General features: G+C 53.9%; 1 protein-coding gene across 3 annotated transcripts in view; it reads left to right on the top strand.

Annotated features, from left to right (window-relative positions):
* LOC133128624 (receptor-type tyrosine-protein phosphatase F) overlaps positions 1-17,399 on the top strand; it is a 235,413-nt gene that overhangs the window by 160,228 nt on the left and 57,786 nt on the right. For 2 of the 3 annotated variants that reach the window (XM_061242300.1, XM_061242299.1), the window contains exons 10-13: positions 1,598-1,742; positions 5,007-5,312; positions 7,799-7,992; positions 17,067-17,093. In XM_061242300.1, the coding sequence (XP_061098284.1) occupies positions 1,598-1,742; positions 5,007-5,312; positions 7,799-7,992; positions 17,067-17,093 (672 nt within the window). The remainder of the gene's footprint in view (positions 1-1,597; positions 1,743-5,006; positions 5,313-7,798; positions 7,993-17,066; positions 17,094-17,399) is intronic. The other variant, XM_061242301.1, reaches the window with a different exon arrangement.

A 17,399-nucleotide genomic window follows, 5' to 3' on the forward strand; every position in this document is an offset into this window, starting at 1 on the left:
GTGACTCAAAGCTGGCTATTGTGGCATCCAAAATGTCAAGCGATGAGCCATACATCGGACACGTAATGAGTAATATATTAATATAGCGGCTCTGCAGTATATTATAGCGATGCATTCGCTACACAGATTGATAGTGACTTGCGGTGTTGCTTGATATGCATGCAGTTACCTATGATAGCACGATAGCTTGACAGCCAGAACGATGTCGAGTTTTCTTTTCCCGGGACATTTGTGATTGAACTTCTGTGAAGGACAGCGGGGTTTCTTGGGGCTAGGGCTGGTCGGGCTTAGCTGGCTCTCTGGTGGATCCGTGCACTTACCAGCTCAGCCATTTCCTCCCTTTAACTGTAACTGGCAACCGTTTGCACATTTTATTCATGAGAAAAAGATGGGGCTTCTGCCCCAGGAGTGTTTTTGGAGGTGGAGACCTCAGTATGTAATTACTCAAGACAGTCATCAACACAACATGGCTTACAGACCGTGAAGTATATTTGAAATTATAAATTCATCGTCAATACAATTTTGGGAGGAAAAGCAGTGCTTCTGCTCTGCAGCTTTCTGCAAGCTCTGCGGCTGTCCTGTTTTTTTTTTTCGGTATTATTTGCCTACATTAAAAGTTCGATATAGCACCTTTAATCTTGGTACTATTCTGGCTGAGGCGACAGACTTTCTGCTAATACTCCTGCTAACAAACGCATCTCCCTCAGTCACGCGGTCTTTCGTCAGGAGCCGAGGGAAGGCTTTTTTTAGGCACGGGCTCAGGAACGGGATGTAGGTAAGCATTCTGCAACGTCGGCCATTACAGCGTTCAGCAGAGGCGCCGTGCCCAGGAATAAATAAAGACCACTATTGACACCCAGCGAAATGAGTAAATACAACAACTCTTAGTAAAGAATGAAATGACCTTTCTGCTTACTTTTCTGTTTCAAATAAACGTCCCTCTCTCTCTCCATCGATCTCCCAAGAATGCAATTTAACCTCTCCCGGCATTAACTGAAATTTTTCGCGGAGTCTAATTATTTATCAATACGACATCGCACACACACAAACGCTCTCCAGGCCCGGTTTTTGTCCCTGAATACAAACACACAGCGCCGGGCTGGATTCTGTATTCTTTTCCTTGTTCCTTCGCACTCTTGTAGAAAGACAGGAGCCGCTTGGCAGCCCAGGCAGGCACACTTCCTGACCCGGCCGTTTGTGTGCGAGTCTCGCACAGTAATCTTCCCCCCCCCCTCCCTCCCTAGGCCAGTCTGAAAAATTAATGTCAGGAGTCTAAAAGTGTTTGGGTGGCGAGCTCCGTTTCGATCTCTAAACTTGCGAGTAGAAGAGGCCCGGGCGGCGTTAGCGGCCGCTACATTAGCGCACGTCTCTCCTCTCCACGAAGCCCTGGCTGCGGCTTCATTAGGATCCCTGATAAATAATGAAGCAGCAGCCCACGGTGAGAAGCCGCGCCGTCTGAGGCGGCGAGACGGGCCGAGGAGGGGGATACGGGCGGTAACGCGTCTCTGTAAAAAACGGAGCGCCCGCCCCAGTTAACCGACGCCCTCCCTCGCCGTGTCTCCAGGCCGCCCTATGACCGCGCTGTTTCTCTCCGCAGATCCACGTCACCTTCAACCCCGCCGGCTCCTACGCGGTGGAGGGCCTGAAGCCGGACACGCTGTACAGGTTCTCCCTGGCCGCGCGCTCCGAAATGGGGCTCGGGGTGTACACTCAGCCCATCGAGGCCCGGACCGCACAGTCCAGTAAGTCCACCGCCGCCGACCGGCCCGGTTACGACGTGAGCCCCGCTAATCGCCCGCAGGTTTCTCTCCTAGCAAAAACAAAGCTTTCCCCCCCTTTCTCACTCCCGAGTGGAATTCTCTCTGTTAGTTTCCCTTCGGTTCTGCACACAGAAAGGGACAGGGTAACGAGGTACGTCGCTTGTCTTGTTAGCTAACGTTATCTTGGTTTCGTGCCGGTGAAAAAAGAAAAAAAGAGCACTGGAAATTGATGTTTGTGATTCGTGGCGGCTTTTCGGACCCGGAGCAGCGGAAAGCTGGCGAGACGTGACAGACCCGACGTCCTCTCGCGTTAGCGCGTTAGCGCCGTCAGATAAGATGAGTCCGGGCAGGCTAACCGGATGAGTGCTCGTAAACTATCATCTCCCTCAACCTAAAGAGGATGGATATACTGCGAAAAAAGCCCAAGTGTTTTATTCTCGCTATGAGACTAAAAATCTTTTTCTCTGAAGTAGAAAATATTAGCTAGTTTGCTTGACAAGTGAAAGTTTCTGTGCCCCATTGGCAAATCTTGAAATGAATAAAACTGTCTCTGTTTTTCCTCTAAGAGGAAAAAGAAATACGATTTTAAGTCAAAATATAAGACTAAAATACTTAGGTTTTTTTCCGTGTTTGGATCTCTTCGAGAAGGGGCATGTTCTCAGATGTGCGTATTTCCAGCGTTTAATTGTCCGAGGCTTAGAGGAAGTGTCCAAACTTTGAGGTAATTGCAGAGGTAGGCTTTCCAGACTTTTCTGTGAATATTAGGGACACAAGGACGAGTGGAGGTGTCCCTGTCCCTGTTATCGTGGCCTGCTGCAGCTGAGCATAGAGCGCCTATAATAGGTAACACTCCACCGGCTGTTTCTCCTCCTCCTAACCGCGCCGTTTGACTTTCCTCTTACCTTGCCAGGTGATCTCGGTAATTCTCACAGAGCTGTTCGGCACCCGATTTGGAACCGAACGTAAACTGAAATATTTATGAAGCCTTCCGGAAGGGACCTGTGTTTGTTCAGAGCCGTTTGTTTTACTTGTCAGCCTTAAAACCTCCGCGCGCCCAGGGTTGGGTTCCCATGGGAACGGCGGCCCTGAAATCCGCCTCTGATTCCAGCTCCTTATCTCGCTCCCGTCTGACAGCGTGAGTCAGATTCCCGGGGGATGCACTGGCATGTCGTACAGGAGGGCCTCTCTCTCTCTCTCTTTATTCCCTCTCTTTCTCACTCTCTATCCCCTCTCTCTCACACTCTCTCTCTATCCCCTCTCTCTCACACTCTCTCTCTATCCCCTCTCTCTCAAACTCTCTCTATCCCCTCTCTCTCACACTCTCTCTCTATCCCCTCTCTCACTCTCTCTCTATCCCCTCTCTCTCACTCTCTCTTTATTCCCTCTCTTTCTCACTCTCTCTATCCCCTCTCTCTTTCTCTCCCTCACTCTCTCTTTATTCCCTCTCTTTCTCTCACTCTATCTATCCCCTCTCTCACTCTATACCCTCTTTCTCACTCTCTTTATTCCCTCTCACTCTCTATCCCCTCTCTCTCACTCTATACCCTTTTTATTTCTCTCCCTCACTATCACTCTCTCTTTATTCCCTCTCTTTCTCACTCTCTCTATTCCCTTTCTCTCTCACTCTCTATCCCCCCTCTCTCACTCTATACCCTCTTTCTCACTCTCTCTTTATTCCCTCTCTCACTCTATCCCCTCTCTCTCTCTCACTCTATACCCTTTCTCTTTCTCTCCCTCACTCTCTCACTCTCTCTTTATTCCCTCTTTCTCTCTCACTCTCTATTCCCTCTCTCACTCTCTCTCTATACCCTCTCTCGATCTCTCTCACTCTCTCCCTATCCCCTCTTTCTCTCATTCACCCTCTACCCTCTCTCTTTTCTCTCTCATCCTCTCTATCCCCTCTCTGCCCCTCTCTTTCTCTCTCACTCCCCCCTCTTTCTCCCACTTTCATCCCCATCTTTCTCTCTATATTATCATCTCTCCCCCCTGTCGCTCACTCTCTCTTGCCATATTTCTCTCTTTCCCTGTCCCTCTGCCCCCTTTCTCTCGCTCCCCCCTTTCTTTTTGTCTCTCACATTCTTTCTCTCTCCCATTCTTTTGATATTTTTCTCCGCCTCTCCCTTTCTCCCCCCTCCGCTCGTGTCTTCTCCTCTCTCCCTCTCTCACTCTCTCGCCTCTCTCCCACTCTGTCTCTGATTCCGAGTCCTCTCTCTGAAGGGCTGCCAGAGGGAGCCGAGGAAACTCACTCCAGATACTCTGGGCTTTTATTTGCTCGTTTGTGTATTTGTCAGCTCTTTTTTTTTATTGCCTTTTGATGCTTTTCGGCGTCATTTCTCACTGTCGTAGATCAGCTACAAAAACGCCACCTATGCAGACAGAGGAGGATTGTGCCAGGTCTTCCGCTCGCTGCTCTGGGTCCTAAAAAAGCAAGCCGGCATGCGGAAAAGCCCCCCTCCCCCGTCACCCTTCCCCGCCCCTGCGTTTTAGCCACACCGGATGTGTTCCTTGCATGTAGATATGCTCGTGTCGTTGTGTTTTTTTTTTTGCCTATTGAGTTGTTCTTAGTTTTATTTCTGCCATAGTTATTATTCCCTTCATGCCTTTGTTGTGCTTCTGGACTGCGGAGGACTGGCCAGGAGTGTAGACTGCAAACAACAACAACAAACACCTGCCGCTGGCAAACCTAGAGCACGTGACACCGTCTTCTGTCTTCGCTGCTTGGAGCTCTCCTCCAGCGGTCACGCACTGTGCTCATAAAATAGTGTCCTCAGCACAATGACAGCTCCTTTCAGGTGGCCATTTTTGGCCATTGTGCAGGTGTAATTGGAAAAATGTATCCTTAGCCTAGTGGCTTAGTTACATGACTGGGACCCAGAAGGGTGGTAGTTTGAAACCCGGTGTAGCCACGATAAAATCCACACGGATGTTGGGCCCTTGAGCAAGGCCCTTAACCCCACATTTCTCCAGGGGGATTGTCCCCTGTTTAGTCTAATCAGCTGTGCATTTTTTTTTAACTAATTCTACATAAATTATTTTATGGCACCTTGCAGTCTGCTCATCATCCGCCCCACCCCCCCCAGTCCAGAAGTCCCAGGCTGTGTCCAAAACCGCAATAACTAGCATACTACAGATACGACTCATACTACATTTCACTGGAAGGTGATATGAGTAGTATGCTAAGTGTTCGGTTTCGGACACCGCCCCCCCCCCCCCCCCCGTTGCTTGATCCCCGGTTGTGTTCCGCAGCCCCCTCGGCCCCCCCCCAGGACGTGCACCTGCTCAGCCTGAGCTCCACCAGCCTGAAGGTGAGTTGGGTGGCCCCGCCCGCGGACAGCCGGCACGGGGCCATCGTGCAGTACACGGTGGCCTACCAGGCGGCGGGCGGGGAGGACACGCAGCGGCACGAGGTGACGGGCATCGGCGCCGACGCCTCCGTCCACGTGCTGGAGGGCCTGGAGAAGTGGACCGAGTACGTGGTGACGGTGAGGGCCCACACCGACGTGGGGCCCGGCCCCGAGAGCCCCGCCGTCCGCCTGCGCACCAACGAGGACGGTAAGGTCCGGGCGGTAACCCCCCTGCCCCGGGGCCCCGGGGCCTCTCTCCCCCGAACCCCGCCCCGGGGCCTCTCTCCCGCTCTCCGCCGACTCTGCTGCTGCTTCTAACGCCTCGACTCACCCTCCGGTGTGCTGGACCTCACCGAGCCTCACTGACCGCCCCTCCGCGGTCCGCACGGAGTAACACGCTGTGGGTTAGCCCACATAACTGCATCTGCTAAGCTAATGAATAAATGATGCTAGTCCTCTCTTTGCCATGTAGCGTGTTTAATGAGGACACGCTGCTTGGTGCTGCTGAAAGGGTGTCTGAGTGTCCTGATGTTGAAGTGTTGGGTGTTGGGTGTGGGGTGTGGGGCAGGCGGTGGGGGTGCCCTTCATGAAGAGGTCGCCTTTCCTTTGAGGTTAGAACTGGGGTGTTGATGGTGGGGCCAGGAGAAAACTTCTGCTGGTATATTGTACGATCTCTGCATAGGGGCATAGGTGGCAAACTGGCACTTTAATAGCCGACAGGAGCGCCCGTAGGAATTTGCGCTCTCTTTCAACCGATAACACCCAATTTTGGCCTACATAAGACCTTGGGCTACATGTCTCTGGATCGAAGACTTTACATACACTTCGGGCCGGTTTCACAGACACAGATTAATTAAATTGTGACTGGAGATACCCCAGACAAAATTAATTTTAGTTGAGGACTAAGTTTCTGCGTCTGCAAAAAACCGGCCCTTAAAAGTTGTACGTAACTAAAAGCTTCTGGGAGGCTTGACCTTTCCCAAGGCTGGACTGGAGTGAATTTGCTGGAGATGAACCTGCTGGTGTCTCGGGCCGAGGTGAGAAAATCTAAGTGCGCTGAGACAGAGCAGACCGTGACGGAGCGGTCGGCTCGATAAAGCCCCCGTTTGCCACCTACGCCGTCCGCCATTCCGGCTCCTCTCTCCCCTACGGGGCGCCCCCGCCGCCAAACCCGCCGGCTAACAGACTAACACCGGCGACGCCCGCGCCCACTCTCCTCTCCGTAACGGCTCCGCGCGCTGTCTTTATTAATCTGATTTCCTCCTGCGCTTCAGCGGGTTTTTAATACCGTCTGCATCTGCCGCGTGCGGCGCATTGGGGATCTCCTCCTACCCAGCAGCTGCTCGCGTCCGCCGCCGCGTCCCGGCTGCCAGGTCCGTCCCCGCACGGCGCTCCTGGCGGCCGGGATCCGCGCGGGAACAGGACGTTCCCAGGCCCACATCTGGAGCGTCCGCCTCCGCTCCTACCCCCCCCCCCCCCCCCCCCCCGTCCCGCCGCGCCGGCCTCAGACCGGATACGGCCGTCCCAGAGACAGCGCGCGCTTTGTCTGGAGCTAACGGGATTTTCTGAGCTCCCCTGAGCACGCGGCCCCCTTTCCACGCTCACACGCACTGAGGGGAGGGGGAGGGGGGGGGGGTCCTGTAACCTCTCCGTTTTCCCTCTCTCGCTTTCCGGGGTCTCAAACAGCTCCGCAATTGTACGATTCTTTGTTCTTTTTAATCCGGCGGTTTCTCTCTTCCTCTCTCTCTTCCTTTCCCTCCGTCTGCCCCGTGCCCTCTTTGACTTTGAAGCCCTCGCCCTCACTTTTGCGTGCTTTTACACCACACGGAGTCCCGTCCCGTAAAAAGCACAGCACCCCCCCCCCCACCGAGGTCCTCCACGGTCCCCTCTGCCCCCTCTCGCCCACCGTCTGCTTGGTTGTGAGTGCGGGCTCATGTCTCTCTTAAGGCCGTGCTCCATAATTAATTTGATTCGCGACGCTGAAACGCAGCCAGTCCCCCCCCCCCCACACACACTGTTGTTAAAGGAATGTTGCATCTTTTCACAGAAGCCGAATCCCCTTTCTTAGTTAATTTGAGAAGCCCCGAGACTTCCTGCCCCTCTACGAATTACAGTGCGCCCACACACTTCCCCTGTGAGCTGCAGCCCGGCCGCCTCAGCGGAACGGACTCTAAATCACACCACAGGCCCGTTTCCAGTCCTCCAAAGGGTTCCCAGTTTACACAGGGGCAGACGTCCCCCCCTGTGAAATCCCACAGGCCTCGAATCTCCCCCTTTAGCATCTAAAATGACCGGGACACTGCACCTGGATGGCCTGTAGCCATGTGCAACGGCACCGGTATTACTCGACTATCCATCACTATTGTCCCTTCTGCCAGCTGAGGTTTGATCACGGTTGTTTATGTCTGACCCGTAATGGATTATTGGGCACGGCCGATTGCCAGTAACAGGCACGGACGCGTGATTTAAACAGCGTACCGGGATAACCCTCACACCGCACACGACGGTCCTGTTTCCGCTTCTCTGGGGGTTGTGGAGAGCTTATCACTGTCCTAACGCAGTCATGTTATAACAAGGCATCAAGCACCCTTCCGCTCTAATCCACAGACACGATTATCCTGCCGTTCTAAAGGGGGTTCGGGTGTTTGTCTTGCCCTGTTTGCTGACTGGCGCCCCTCTCCCCCCGTCCCGCAGTGCCGGGAGCGCCCCCTAGGAAGGTGGAGGCAGAGGCGGTCAACTCCACCGCCATCCGCGTGACCTGGAAGCCGCCCCTCGCCGTGAAGCAGCACGGCCAGATCCGGGGCTACCAGGTCATCTTCTCCCGGCTGGAGAACGGGGAGCCCATCGGACAGCCCAACATCCTGGACGTGGCTCTGCCGGAGGCCCAGGTACTACTACTCCTCCTCCTCCTCCTGCCCGTTAAAACGCGTCCCCGCCCCAGACAGACAGCCGCCTCTCATCCCATCTGTCTGCGCGCTGGCACCATTTCATGCTCATACGTGTCTCAGATAGATTCTGTCTTTTAACTTTCCTCTAAATAATAGGCTGTAGTCTTTAGTATGAACAGACAGCTGCATAATTGGCAGTTAAGTATTAGAAGACTGCCTCTATGGTAATTCAGAACGGTGTTTAATTTTTCATGTCGGAATTACAGTGTTGGCTCTTTTTTGATTCGGCTAACCCCATGTAGTTAATGTTAATACACGTGCGCTGCCTTGTTATTCTGTTTATAAATTATATATGATATTTTTTTTTTTCCCCTCTCTTGTTACACAATGGCAAGATTGCCCCAGAGGAAAGAGAGGCATTAGAAAAATAGGAGAACATTCTGATCCTGCAAACGGAGGGATTCACATATTCATGAAAATCTTACAGCAGCCTTTGTGTTAGATGAGAAGTGTGGCGTTTATGCTGGAGCTCACCACGTTATCCAGGAATTAGCTTGCGTGAACACGCGGGCCCTGCCGCTGACAAGTATTTCTAATTTATCTATCTAAGCATTCCACCGCACGGAGCGGGCAGGAGTAACCCCTGACAGGAGATATCACGGAGCTGTGATGAAGTGTAATTGTACATGTTTTAGAAGCCAAACTACTATTAGTATGATAGGCTTGGTCAGTAGATATGATTGGCCGACAGCACGTTCTGGTAATACAGATCATACGGTTAATTAACCGGGCCGTTTATTTTATTTATTTATTTTAAACGTCTTCGCTTTCCACCGGTTTGAGTCTCAAAAAAAAACAAAAGTTCAACAGCGGATTACAACGATTAATCTGTCTCGAGAACGGCCCATACTTTGCGTAGTGTCCACTTATAATTTCACTTGACCTTCGTTACATGTTAACAGCCGCAGGTTATCCCGTACGCATGCGTAGGAAATGTGATTGTCATTTCCTTGACTGATCTGCAGTGGATTAACTGCAAAACGGTGCGGTCATGGGGGGTAGAATGGGATACGTTCTGCATAAAAATGCGTTGCGATTTTATCCGTAAGTACAGTAGAATCAAGGACTAGAAAGAAAAAGGATTATGGAATCAGAAACTATCGAGCAGTTCAGAAAGGCCGTTTCTCCCATAATGATGACCCAGTTTAGACGGGCCCCTTTATGTCCATAAACCGTGTAGCACCTAGTGTACGTTCCTAATCAATACCGTTTCCCGCCTCTCAAGGTCACAGTCTTTAAAGGCATTAAGACTCACTTTAGAAAATAAGCCTCAGAGGAAAGGACAGGGAGCGAAGGCTTCCTAAGTCCCATTGACTTTGCGTGTTCTTTATTCTTCCACCGGGGGTTTATGTTTCAACATTTTCCATAAGCATAAGCAAATATTTTCAGCGCTAATTAGATATGCTCGCTGTATAATAATCGCCGAGTTGCAGATCACGGTTCAGGGAACAGATTTAAGTAGCCTTTTAAACGGAGTCTGGTTCTCTCCGCGGCCAGGGCCACGCCGTCCCTTGGCGGTTTCCCTCCGTCTCGGTGAAAGCGCAGAGGCTGGTTTGGCCACGGCCGGTGTTGTTGAGGGATTGTTTTACTTTCCCCCCCGGGGGGGGGCTGTTACGCCCCTGCTTCCACAGGTGCATTCCTGCCTTATCGGACCCGAAGCGTTTGCGCAAGTTGTGCCGTAGATAAGCCCCCCCTGGTGGAAACGTTGCCCTCCACGTAGCCCCCGCGCGCACACCTCATCCCCCTGTCCCGCTGCGCCAGGCTCGGCTCAGCGAAACGGCCTTTCAGCCCCGTACCTTCGGCCTGATAACTTCGCATTCCTTTTCTGCCATTAACTGCGGGAAGAGATTGCGGTTTTACTGCCCGGGCCCAAAGCGGGGCAGGGAGCTGGAACCCGTCGTCACCGCGGCCCGTGCCGACAGGCCGGAGTGTTCGCGGCGAGGCTTTATCGGCCGGGTCTTCAGCCGAGGTTTTTTTTCCCCAGCGCTCTTTTCCCGTTTTACGAACGCGCCAAAGCGCACAAGCGGAAGAAACCAAAAGTGATCGTGTGAAGGCTTGCGGGTTCTGAGTCGGGTCTGTAAATATTTTGTTTTCCTTCGTGCGTTTCCCAAGATGCAGGGCGTGTCCCAGCCTTCTCGGCTCTATCTCTTTCTCTAAACGAGGCCTGGTTTTTTTTTTGGGGACGGAGAGGATAATTTTGCGGGTCTGATGAAGACTCGTCAGGAGCAGGTGCGAAATTTAGCACAGAGAAATGAATCGAAGAGCAGCAGGGTTTTTAATGGTTTTTCTCTCCAGTTTTGGAATGCTCTACCGCATATTGCTGCTATTGATTCGGGAGAGCATGTACTCTCCTCCAGAGCATGACGTCAGGCTTCGGCTCTTATCGGCTCTATCTTATGGGGGCGACATTGGCTCAGGCAGTAAGAGCAGTCGTCTGGCAGTCGGAGGGTTGCCGGTTCGATCCCCCGGCCGGGCTGTGTCGAAGTGTCCCTGAGCAAGACACCTAACCCCCAAATGCTCCTGACGAGCTGGTCGGGGCCTTGCACGGCAGCCAATCGCCGTCGGTGTGTGAGTGTGTGTATGAACGGGTGAATGGAGAAGCATCAATTGTACAGCGCTTTGGATAAAGGCGCTATACAAATGCCAACCATTTACCATTCATCACGAGTGGCGCTCGCACAGACGTGAGCTGGAGGAAGACTCTCCACGCGCAGCTCGACAGACAGACCTGGGGACACCCCGCTGACCAGCTGGTGCGCAGTTAGACACAGTCATCCCGGCCCAGCGACACCCTCCCGTCCCTAGGCGGTACGAGAGCCCAGTGGGAGTGCCAGCTACAGTTGGTAGTGGCACGGCAAGCCGTCCGCACCAGACGGTGCGGCACGCGCGCTTGCTAGCACGGCGCCTGCAGCCAGTCGTTAGCCTCCCGGCCGCGGCGCTTTAATTGATTTCAGCTCAGCCTCTCGGTCTGGAATCGCGTTCAAAGCCGTGGCTTCACCGGGCTCTCATCTCCGTGCATGTCTCCTTCCTCCTGCTGCCCCTCGTCGTGTCTCCCGTGGCCGCGCCGGGCCGCTGAAACGTGGCTTTGACGTTCCACTTTGAGATCCGGGTCTCGCCCCTAGATCCACATTCCCTGATTTTCCTTCTCTCAAGATCGGGAGCAGGAGGCAAATTAAACCTGGCCAGAATCTGAGAGCAGAATAATTTCAGCCAGGAAACAACAAAAAAACTCTGTAATTGTCGGTGACTGCGTCAATTCCCCTCTTAACTTCACGCATCACAAATTCGCTCCGGCTCGAGATCCAGAGATTACCGGTTCTGGCGCAAAGCTAACGCGGCAAAACACCCGTATTAAATTATTAGCCGTGGAGGTTACCGAGACTCCGGAACATAAACCCTTAATTGCTTGAGAACCGTCTCAGCTACACTTTATGACGCATCCATCACTAATGTCTGGACCGGACACCTTCCGCGTCTCCGCTTCGCCAACCTCCCGCGTTCCCTCCCACGACCTCGTCCCTCTCAGGACGAGGCTGCCGGCTGATCTCATCCCCGGCTCCCCGGAGGGGGCCCCCGGAGCACCCCCAGACAGAGGCCACCCAAACCCGCAGGCCCCTGGAGCTCAGGGGAGCACGTGGGCTCCCAGCGACAACCTTCTGCCGAGGGGAGGAGGAGAATTACTCCATCCCTGCTCCCGCTCTCCAGCGTGGGCGGGCAGCGAGGCCGAAGTCTGCGCTCTTAGCCCACGCTGTGGCCTGATTTCCATGCTAAATTTAAGGGGGGAGACGGCGCTCTGTCTTTTTATAATCACATCGGCGCAGCGGGTGAATTTGTGCGTCTGGCTTCCTGTTGAGGCCGGCAGCTGTGCTGTTTATTTTTTTATTTTTTTTTTTGCCTTGGGAGGCATTCACAATTTGTGAAGCATTTGTGAGGAAATCTTGAAGGCCTTCTGAAGCCATGCTGTATCTCATGTATTGATCTAAAAATGAGTGCTAAAGTTAGTCCTGTACCAAGGCTATGAGTCTAGACCCAGCACTCATTGGACAATGCGTAGGGTTCAGGACGGAAGCACTACAGACACATTCAGAACGGGCACGCTCTGTAACAGGGCTGTCGAACTCCGGCCCTCCCGTGTCTGTGGTTTGTGGTTTCCTTTCAATCGGCAGCAAAGTAAGGTCTTGAGAGCCAGGTGTGTGGACTCTTTAGCCGATGAAAGACTTAGAGATGTATCTCTCATGCTGGAACACACCAAAAACCAGCAGACACTGCGGCCCTCCAGGACTGGAGTTTGACTGCAGGTTTGTTATTTTACATCCATACTGGGTGAACCACATCACTGTCCAAATACGTACCGACGGCACCATGTGTGCTTAGTAAGCTAGGCGCTGGCTAGTCAGGCCCAAATACAGTGCTGTCGAAGACAGACGAAGCCAAGCAAACCGTTGTCGCGCGTTCTGTGCGCCGTACCTGTACCTCCACAGCGGGCTCCAGGATCGAAGTCTTCGAGACTTCGAGACACGTTGCGTCTACACGGAACGGAGCGTTCCCCTCTCGAGCACCGGCCCTCAGAAACGCGTCGCGGCTCTTCCGTGGCGTCCATTCCGGCTCGCCTCTTCCAAACGGCAGCTCCTGTTTCATGCAACTTTAACGCCCTTTTTTCTTTCTTTTTTTCCGTGAACGGATTCGGAGCGCAGAAGTCTCCTTCCAGCCGCGTTAGCGGAGCGGCGTTTCGGAAGCCCGGCGTCGGCACGCTGTGGCCCCCGCGTCAGTGCGGCTCTCTCTAAGTGTCGCTGCGACGTGCACTTCTCCCCCTGCAGCTCTCGCGGCTGTGTGCGTGACAACGCCGCCGCTGTTTTCACTATCAACATATTTTTGTGAGAAACGCAGACGTGGGAAAGCTCACAGCCGGGGACCGCGCTCCCGCCCCGGGCCTGTGAAGCAGTGATCGCTGCTCCTCCCGGCAGCCTCTTTACGCTTTACCCACGTGTGTGTGTGGGTGCATCTAATCGCAGACTGCAGCGTGCGGGCCCTCGCGGCTAAAATGGAGTCAGGTAACTGCTTTTCTTAACCGGCTACGTGCTGTTTTTAAAACATAGCTTGGGCGGGTCAAACCGTGTTAAGTACGGAGCCGGTCTGAGCTGGCGAAAACCTAGCTTGAGCAGTTTTTTCTCTGCAGGGTGGTGATGATGGGAGGCCTCACGCCCGGGTGCTGTGATGGTATCTCCGTCAGTAGCCGGCAGGGCTGAAGCTCCAGGTCCGCAGCTGAGGTCAGAGACGCCGAGCGGTTGGGGAGGGCGGTCCGTAGCCTCGCCGAAGCGCCTAAGCCCACGTCGCCCCGCCCCGCGGCCTCACGGCCCGATCTGATAGGCTGGGGCTAATGCTGACTGACAGCACCCTCACAAGCTACTGTACTGCGTAGTGAGGGCCGGAGCAGTTCACCCAGAGTTCAGCATCCCAGTTACCTAAAGAAACAGATGGAGAAACGCAGAGTGCAAACACAGAGGCAACATTTTTCGCCCTTTAAAGTTTCTTTTTTTCATAACCGCATAGCGCACTGTAAGCAAAACCCACGCACCGCAACTTTTAATTCTTTATTCTTCACACATTTCGCCTTTGCCGGGGTGCCAGGAGCCTTTTATGAAGCTTTTGATTGTAACCTGTGTTGTAGGGTGCCGCTGAGCATCCCCGCTCCTGTCACTCATCCCGCGGTACGTTCAGGGACGTTCAGGGACGGCCAGAGACGTTTCAGTGCAGGGAAGGCAGGGTCCTCCACCGGCCCTGCGTCTCCGCCTCAACGTTCCCCGTGTAGGAGCCTCCTTTACCCCTTAGCCTTGGGCTGTTCACACCGCTGTAGAGCAACACCGCTTCAACCCGTCAATCTCAACTGCTCCCTCTCTCCCCCCCCAGTCCCACCATAAATGTACATCATTGCCATTCAACAAAGGCGCTTTTATTAACTCTGTTCTGAGCCTGGGCGATTGTGAGCTGAATTATTTATCTTTTAAAAGCGGGAAAAAAAAAAAAATAGCTCTCAATGCTGAGTTTCTGAAAATAATGATCACGGAGGCGTGATCTTCTCAAATGAGAAAATGCTGGTAATTGGGGGATAAGACAAGACGCACGATTGCCAAACGCAGAGTCTTTGATAGTTGCTTGATACCCCGAGCAGAACCGAACACAATAGACGAAGTTCGGCAGCCAGACGTGAGGAAAACGTGTTCCTCTCCTGCTAAACGGGAGCGGGGAAGGCTATGGGTTACGCGGGGTGGGCTGTTACCATGGTAGTAAGCTGGGAAATTATACATTATTTTTTTGATTAAGGACGCAGGCTCGGCGGCTGTAGACGAGCACTTGTGTGGGTGGATGATCCCTTTGTTCCCGGCAGCCATCTTAAGTGTCATTTAAGAGTCTTAAAAGGATGTAGATGCAAGGTGTGGACGCTTATCCGTCGCAAAGGCCGCACAATCCCATGAGCCTCTCTGGGAAGAGTCCAGCCGGGGGAACTGCCTGTGCGTTTCATGATCCGGCGGGGGAGTCAAGTAGGGTGCGGACGCTGGGCGAAGCAACGCATTTCGATCACCTTTTGGACTGTTTTTCCCCCACACATATACGCACACAAACGCCTCAAATATACAGCGATATCAGTGAAATATCAATGAAATATCGGCGGTTGCAGGCATTATAAAACCCCACGTCCTCGCATAACCAAACTCCTTTTCTGAGAATGTATTACCGGTAGACATCCGCCCTCGTAGAGCACAGATGAAGCGACGCGTGGTGAAGCTAACCGAGCCGATCAGTTGTACAGCGGGGTGGAAATCACGTTGCAGAAGCCACGAGAGAGAGTGCGAGGGGTTTGTTTACTCGTTCAGAAAGTCGAAAGCATCGCGTGGTGGGAAAGTGCTCTCATGGGACTCCTCTTAGCCTGGGTTTGGGTGAGCGTCGTTCGACAGCGGCGGGATGTTCACGCACCGGCGGGAAAAGGCGCGCGGTAACAAACGCCGGAGCGAGGCACGAGAGTGTCGCTGTCCTCCGCCCGGGCGGGTAGAGAAACGGAGCGGCCTAGCTCTCTGCTGAGCAGGCAGAACGGGCAACCTCTGGAGGTGAACCTTCATCCGCACCCACCCCCTCGACAGACGTAGCGCTGCCACCGCGGGAGAGCTAAATCACCCAGGCCACGCACGTACGCCAGAGCGCAGGGGATTTATGGGGGAAGAAGACTGCTGAATTTCTCTTATGCACCGCCATGTTCGCCGTGAAATAAAATGTCATAAACACCGGCAGGGCAACAGGGATAAATAAGGGGGAGCGGGAGCAGCGGGAGGCAGGCGCGGGAGCTCCAGAGGGCTGTACTCTCTCGCTGGCGTACGTGACGGACCGTCGGCGTCGTTCCTGTACCCGTAACGGCGTGGCTGCCGCGTGTCAGCGTCCGACGCACAGCGCGTAACGGCGGCTCGGCCTGCCGAGATCACGTCACTCTGACCCGGTGCCCCTGGAGCGGAGGGGCGGCTCAGGACTGAGCAGAGCCCATGTCGCTCTAACGTGTGTGTTAGAGAGAGTGTGTGGGTGAGAGAGAGGGCGAGTGTGTGTGTGTGTGTGTGTGAAAGAGAGTGTTTGGGTGAGAGAGAGGGTGAGTGTGTGTGTGTGTGTGAGAGAGTGTGTGGGTAAGAGAGAGGGCGAGTGTGTGTGTGTGAGAGAGAGTGTGTGGGTGAGAGAGAGGGCGAGTGTGTGTGTGTGTGTGTGTGTGTGTGTGAGAGAGAGAGTGTGTGGGTGAGAGAGAGGGCGAGTGTGTGAGTGTGTGTGTGTGTGAGAGAGTGTGTGTGTGTGTGTGTGTGTGAGAGAGAGAGAGCCCACTTCGCACGCGCTCAGTGCACACGGCCATCTCCACACAGCCTCGCTCCCCGGCTACAGAGGGCTTTCCTCCTGGCGATTCCATCCGAATCGATACGGTTAAACTTTTCAGCATCGCAGCCAGCAGGCCCGTCCCGCGTTCGCCCGGGCCAAGTCCGGGAGGCAGAGCGCTTCATCCGTCACGAAGCCTCTTCCTCCTCCTCCTCCTCCTCCTCCTCCTCCCGCCTCAGCGAGGCCCTCGAGGCTCGGGCCTTTCCTGCGGGTGAGCCGTCCGAACCGTGACGCCGGCGCGGGCGAGACAGACTTGGCCGTTGCCACGGCGATGCGATTTTCCGCTCCCTGCCACCGGACGCCCCCGGCCGGAAAAACGGGCTCCGCCGGGATCAGCCGGCAGTGCCAAAAAAAAAAAAAAAAAAAAAAGTTCCTGAATATATATATCAAAATGAAAATGGGAAGGCTTTCCGTTGAGAGGGACGATAAATTCTTTGCCCGGGAAGTTACTATATGTCACCGTACGCACCCCTGAATTACAGTAGTCATGGCGATAAGGCGGAGTCATCAGTGCACTTTTTTTACGCACTGGAGTCGGTGGAGGTCTTAAATCACGGCGCCCGGGCGCGGTAGCGCGGCAGTGCAGGGCGATGGTAAGAGGTCAGCTCTGAGTGCAGCGCTCTCCACACTCCACTGGCTCCCCTGATGATACGGTCAGAATTGCAAACTGCGGATGTTTTGTGTTAATCCCTTCCAGAACGTTCTCCGCTGCGAGGTAGGTGGGTAAAGAGGGGCAATCGCTCCTTTTAAAAAGCCGAACGCACGACGGACCTCCGAGGCCTGCCATCCTGCCCTCGCGTACGGGGGGGGGGGGGGGGGGGGGTCACGTGCGGGGCAGCCTGTTCTCTCCCACAGGGCCGCTGAGTGGAGTTCACCCCCCTGCAGTGCCCCGCTCTCCCACCAGGTGGCACTGTGGGGAGCGCCGAATCCCCTCTCTCCTCCAATCCCCTTTTCCCCTTTCTCCTCCCTAGCAGAACTACTACTACTAATCCCCCCCCCAGCAGCATGCCCCTTACAGCTGTTGTCATGCAGAAAAAAAGCAGAGAAATCTCTTTGTTTTTTTTTTATTGTTGACCCTGACTCCTCCCTCCCCATCTGTCTTATCTCATCAGTGGAAAATTGAGGAGTCGACTGACTATGTGAGTAGCAGAAGTGTGTGCCAGGTTTTGTGCTGTGTGGGGTTTCTGTGTGAGCAACGCTGGGCCGCCTGGGAACGCTGCGAAAAGCCCCGCCCGCCCTCCTCCTTCCGCGCTGTCTGCAGGGACTAACACCACTTCCCTTCTAACCCCGTTCCGAGAGCTTTCCTCTTCAGCTTCTGCTGCTCAGAGGCCTCCTGGTTCACTAATACCCAGAACAAGCTAGGAACAAGCAGCTTGTGAAACAGCATGAAATATCCTTACCCCCCCCCCCCCCCCCTCCTCCCAACTCACTTTAAAAAGCACTCC

This window comes from Conger conger, chromosome 5, assembly GCF_963514075.1.
Source record: "Conger conger chromosome 5, fConCon1.1, whole genome shotgun sequence".
In the NCBI taxonomy this organism is placed as follows: Eukaryota; Metazoa; Chordata; class Actinopteri; order Anguilliformes; family Congridae; genus Conger; species Conger conger.